Below are 5,996 nucleotides of genomic sequence, written 5' to 3'. Positions count from 1 at the left end.
ACGAAGTCCTTGCCCTGCCACTCCAGCGCCTGTTCAATCTCCTTGTTGGTTCTACCACGCAGTGCCAATTTAAGCATATTCTGCGTGCCGCTTGACATGTGATCAAATGATGTTGTGGCAGTAAGCGAGGCACCAACATTTTGCAAGAATCCCAGTGGAATGATAGCGTCGAATGGGTCCCTGACGAGGTGGTAGTTTCTCAAGCTGAAAAGAATCACACCACCCATTTGCAAAATAATAATCTTGAAATTCCACTAATATAAGACGCTAAACGGTAGATCGCGTTCGTGTTTCCCCTCGCTAGAAGCTTGCTCGTCAATTCGTTTGCCATGGCTACACGTTGAACTCCTAAGAAATGTGTGTTTCTCGGCGACTGTAACCTTCTTAATTTCAAGAATGCTTGATCTGCCTAAACAGAGAATTAGTTTGTTCATGCATTCACTTATGAACGGGGTTTCTTATTTTTGTCCACCTATACAACTTACCAGTAAGCAAGCATTCTCGTCCAGACTTCGCTCGGATGCGGGAACTGCTTTAAAGCATTGGGAAGGCAAGCCTCTATATTTGCGGTGACAATCGGGAAGGCATCCTTCCTGTCAAGGTCTTCAGAGAACCAGTAAAGCCTCCAGAACTGCAGCCACATGTCAACAATATGTCAGGGAAAGCGTATTGTGTTGAATTAAACTGCACGTGTTTTGGCAAGTAAACTGGCTTTGGCCGCTAGAAAGAAACACGTGAGTCCGCCTGTAAGATGTTCTGATGGAGGGTCTTCAAGTTATTCTTAGCAGTGCTGCTAATTAACAAATTCATACTGTGCTCTGTTCCCGTGTGTGACTTGACTTACGCGCATCACAGGAAGCAGTGTGTATGCAGCTGAACTATTTTGATTTTTTTCGATTCCTCGAAGGAATTCATCTTCGCACGACTCTCGGAATGGAATCTTGAGAGCAAGCAACGTTTGGTTCAGAGCTTCCCTTCGGACCCCAACCGGGTTGACAATGTGAATGACAGTTGGACGGTGGAGGCGCCTGGAAATTCTAACCAATATATCGGCTGAAATATCAATGGGCGTGGTTAGGAAAGGAGGCCCTACGGGTAAAACGCCTGGAGGGACGACGCCCTGTTGCAGCGCAGTCATTGTAATTGCAAAGAATGGGTTCAAGAACTCAACTCTGCCATTATTGAAATACACTGCAGAATTTGGAAGCCTGTATATCGTAAAGTTGAATTTTGTTTTGGCGTCTTGTAGGTCGTCAGCTGCTGATGCATGCAGCTTGTCTATCCAATCCTGACACTTCGCAAGTACCTCTTCAACAGCCCAGCGTGCCCAAGGGTAGCCCATGATGCTCGCCGGCATTTGGTTCTCCATCCTGTCCATCAACGGCTGCGAAACAGATAGCTCTTCTGATATTGGTTGGTTGAGGTCACCGGCAAATGCTGCAAAGTACTGAATGTGTGCTGCAAAGTCTGACAGCACGTGAAGGTGCTTAGCCTTTCCTGTTGTGCACATCTCGACAAGAGGGAGAAGAGACAGGACGTTGGCTTTACGTATTGCTTCGTAGGGAAGTGCAAAGTCTACAACCCTTCCAGCATGGTAAACTGCCTCGACTGTGCTCGTCAGTGCATCAAACGTCTTCTGAGACAGGCCAAGCCTTGGCGCTCTCAAATCTCCGACAACTGGCACGACCTGTTCGAAATAGCGTTGCTTCCACTGACCGCCTCTCCCTATGACAGCATCCACAATTCTATACATGGCATGCATGCGGTCTCGAGCTTGGACCAGACAGTATATCCGAGGGAACCGTTTCTGTCCATCCCTTCCGCAGTCAATTTGCTGTTCCAGCAGACTTAGCAGGATCTGGCTGCCAGTGAGCCCCGTCGCTCCCGTTAAAAAGATCTCGGAAACCAAGTCAGGGGGTATGCAAGGGCTCAAAGATGCCAGGTTCTGCCTAGTCAACATGTTCTTGCAGATGCAGCCGACCAGACAGGCTACATCGTCTCGAGGAGTCTGCTTCCTATCTTGGGCCAGCAGTGCTGCGGCGCCCAATAAGAAGACAAATTTCTGAGAATCTAGAGGGAAGGAATTGTGCTTCCAAACATGACGCGTTACCTGCAAGCATAGAGATAATGAATGTCTTTAGAATTTGCGTAACACTGCCTACACACAGCTCACGGCGCAGCAGAGTCCTCCATGTGGGCAATTGCAGTAAATGCAAGTTTGCGTAGAAACAAATCCAACGTAATAACCCACCTGTGGAGCTTTTGCAGGATCGTCACCCTCTTCGGTTATCGCGGCCACTACTGTACCACCCAGACCATATGCAAGGTTGGCACCGAATATTTTTGTCTGGTTATCCGCCGTGCGGATGGCTTGACCTTCCCGGACGTAAACTATCCTGCTTGTGTCAAAAGCAGTAATGTCTGGGTGCATCTTGTTGAACTGGATATTCGGTGGCACATAACGATGCTTTAGGGAGAGAACGGTTTTTATGAATGCAACTAAAGCCGCTGCCGAATCAAGGTGTCCGATGTTGTTGTGTGCAGTGCCCACGATTAGTGGAGTTTCTTTTGGACGGTCTTCAAACACTTGCTTGAGTGCATTCATCTCTATAATGTCTCCAAGAACTGTTGCTGTGCCGTGCGCCTCGTAGCACCTCACCATTTTTTGGTCAACGCCACCGTCATTTAGCGCTAGGTTCATAACTCTGGCAAGAGCTCTAGTATTTGGGGCTGTCAAACGTGCACCCCGCCCATAATGAGATATTGCCGTGCCACGCACAATAGCATGCACAAATTTCGACTCTGACCGTGCAGCAGATAACGGTGCAAGCAAGATTCCAGCAGCCCCCTCGCCACGCACAAGGCCATCTGCTGCAGCATCAAATGTGCGGCACCTTCCAGATTTTGCAAATTGTCGTGTTTTGCTGCCACCCAAGAAGAAGCAAGGAACAAGAATCAAACTTACTGCACCAACAAACGCTTTTGTGCAGGCTGAAAGCCTCAACTTCATAACCGCTGTATCCAGGGCTACTAGACCTGAAGCACACGCGGTGTCAACACCTATGCTGGGTCCGATAAGCCCGAATGAATAGGATATCCTGTTCGGGATCAAGCACATCAAGCTTCCTGGCTCAGGGTATCCGGATGCTTCGCCTAAGCGGGGTACGCCACCATCCACCCCTTCTCCAATAGCAAGAATACCGTTTTCACCTTTGGTCAGACTGGACAAATGATAGTCATTGGTGTATGTTGCACAAAATACCCCTATTTCCTGGCCTTTCACCTCTTCCCGCTTGTATTGCGCATCGACGAACGTTTCGTAAGCCACTTCCAGTAGGACACGCTGCTGAGGATCAATGTTTCTTGCCTGGCTCTCGGTCATCTGGAAGAACTCATTGTCAAATAGATGAGCATTTTCCAGGAGGGCTGCTTCCTTTACATAGCATTTGTTCTCCTCAGGATCGGGGTCAAAGAGTGGCTGTATATTGAATCGTTGCCAGGGAATGTCTTCAACACAGTCGGTCTCAGCCAGTAACATATTCCAAAACTCCTCTGGTGAATTACTTTTCCCTGGAAGCCGGCATCCCATACCGATCACCGCGAATCCCTCCTCCGAGGCTCCTGAGAGGTGAGGCTTGGGATCAGGTGTTCGAGTTGTGGAGCCCCAAGCTTGTCCCCCGCATAGGTCTTCAGCAATGTACTCAATGACTTCACCTAGGGTTGCAAATTCGACAAGCAATGACGCTGGCAAACTCATCGCGAGACGGTCCTGAAGGAGGTTTCGAAGCTCAACAGATCCCAAAGAGTCAAGGCCAAGTTCATCCAAACGGGTATCTGGGCTGATTCGGCTGTCTGTGTCAACCAGCGATTCTGCAGCTTCTATAACTATTGCTGCGATAGACTCCTTTGACGGACCTTCAGCCCTAGTGCTCTTGGGCTGAATTTGCTCTTCCGACTGTATTTCTGCTAAGGCTAGCGGAGCGTTGTGACCGAATGCCTGGGAGTACTTCTTCCAGTTCACATTCAAGGCGCACACGCATGGTTCCTCAGTTTCTAGGGCCATCTCCATGACTTTTATGCCTTCCTCAGGCATGAATGGCTTGATCCCACGTGATTTGAATACCCTATCAAGCTTTTCGTTTCGTGTGACCATACCGACGTCATTCCACGGTCCCCACTGGATGCTTTGGGCCTTAAGTCCTTGCGACCTCCGCCAGTATGACAACGAATCTAAGTATGCGTTGGCAGCAGCGTAAGTGGCTAAAGCATCATTTCCAGGCAAAGTAGAAATGGAGGAAAAGAGAACAAACATATCCAAGTCACGGTCCAAATCTAATTCTTGGCAAGCGAGATGCAAGTTCCATGCTCCATGCGCTTTCGGCTCGTAAACGCGTTCGATGCTTCTCAGGCTAGTATCAACAATACTGGCATCACCTTCGTATCCAGCGCAGTGAAATATTCCTCCAATAGGAATGCTTTTGTGGATTTTGGATAGCGTATCCATGAGACGTTGAGCATCCGCCACGTCACACAGCATGATTGCTGCCCGATGCGCATTCATTCCCTCTTCAACAGTTTTCCAGGCTGGCATATCCAACAAAGTATTGGCTGGCTTGCCACTTCTTGACAAGAGAGCAACCATTCCTGCACCGTTTTTTAACAGCCACTCTGCAACACTCAAGCCGAGCCCTCCAGTACCACCAGTAACTACGTATGACTTTTTGGATGTGACGGCAATTCTGTTCGCTGACTGCGACGTTGAAACTTGCTCAAGGCGAGGAACCATGTGGCAATCGCTCGTGATGACGACGTCCTCTTCGACCAATGCGGATGACGTGTTCAATAAACCACACTGGGTGTCAATCCAGCTCCAAGCCTTGCTGAGGCATCCCGCTGAATCATCTTCAACATTCACATATAGCATTTGGAACGGTCTCTTACAAAGTCTTTGAACTTCCAGGCGACTTGTACGGCACATTCCTAGAAGCCCTGCCTGCCTGATGTCGAAGTCGGCGCCGTGCTTGTTGGGATTATGCTGAGTAGGAATGCCAAAAGAGCTATTGCTGCAGTTTACAATGGCACAGAATGGAGGTCTGAATTCCGGGTCGCTTTGCGCTGATCTTGAGTAGGCAAGGAGCACAGCCCGTAGTTCGTCAAGGCATGCTGTGGAGGAGGATGTCCTCCACAGGCCACCAACGAATACAACGCTCTCTATACGCCCAGAAGGCAAAGACGGAAGTGGGCTATCTGGTTCTATGCAGCCGGCTTCCACGACCACAGCGTCGCCGATGTTTGACGATTTGAGAAGGCTGCGGAAGGAAGAAACATGTTCCTTCGGTACTCCACAGAACAGCCAGTTCTGCGCACGGTCGGAGAGAGAGGTATGTAACGCGTTCTGCTGTTTCAACTCTTTCCACGTCATTTTCCATAGCGGGCCTTGAATGAGTGGAGTCACTTCCTGTTCAGTTGGACGGACAGTTGCCGGGGCACGTTGGCGTTCTGCGGTTTCGAATGGGAAGGGGAACTTCCTGTGGAAGACCACAACACGCACGCTCAAAGCATTACAAAGTACGGCTGCGCACAAACGAAATGCACACAAACTCACAAGGGCGGAAAGAGAAGTAGGAAGGCTTACTTGTGATTCCAGAGACAGACCGGACGAGCCGACGCCGCAGTGGATATCTCTTCGAGCGAGGCTTCAAGTTCACTTCTGGATTCCGCAATGCGGTCACGTCCAGCTAACTCGTAGTACTTCACCCAATTCAGCTGCTTCTTTCCCAGGATCTGGCTTGCAAGATTCACGAGTGTCCTCTGGGGCCCGACCTCCACAAATACGATATGATCCGAATCAGCTGCCTTTACAGCTGCCTCCACGGCTTCTCTAAACCTCACTGGCAATGTAAGCTGCTCTCCCCAGTAGTGAGGATCTTGAGTCTCTGACGGGTCTAGCACTCGTCCACGCACGGTCGAGGCAATTGTTATAGAGGCTGGCTGCA

General features: G+C 49.6%; 1 protein-coding gene across 1 annotated transcript; it reads right to left on the bottom strand.

Moving 5' to 3' along the window:
- Positions 1-481: 481 nt before the first annotated feature.
- Positions 482-5,422, bottom strand: EMH_0066080 (uncharacterized protein; the record flags this gene model as incomplete). Its single annotated transcript, XM_038022583.1, has 3 exons — positions 482-631; positions 845-2,110; positions 2,252-5,422. The coding sequence occupies 3 exons, from the start codon at positions 5,420-5,422 to the stop codon at positions 482-484; spliced, it is 4,587 nt and encodes a 1,528-aa protein (XP_037878437.1).
- Between the last annotated feature and the right edge of the window lie 574 nt (positions 5,423-5,996).

The sequence above is a fragment of the Eimeria mitis genome, genomic scaffold (assembly GCF_000499745.2).
Source record: "Eimeria mitis Houghton genomic scaffold, Emh_scaff3439, whole genome shotgun sequence".
Classification (NCBI taxonomy): domain Eukaryota; phylum Apicomplexa; class Conoidasida; order Eucoccidiorida; family Eimeriidae; genus Eimeria; species Eimeria mitis.
Note: the sequence above shows the minus strand (reverse complement) of the source record. Positions and strands in the feature narration are given on the sequence as shown.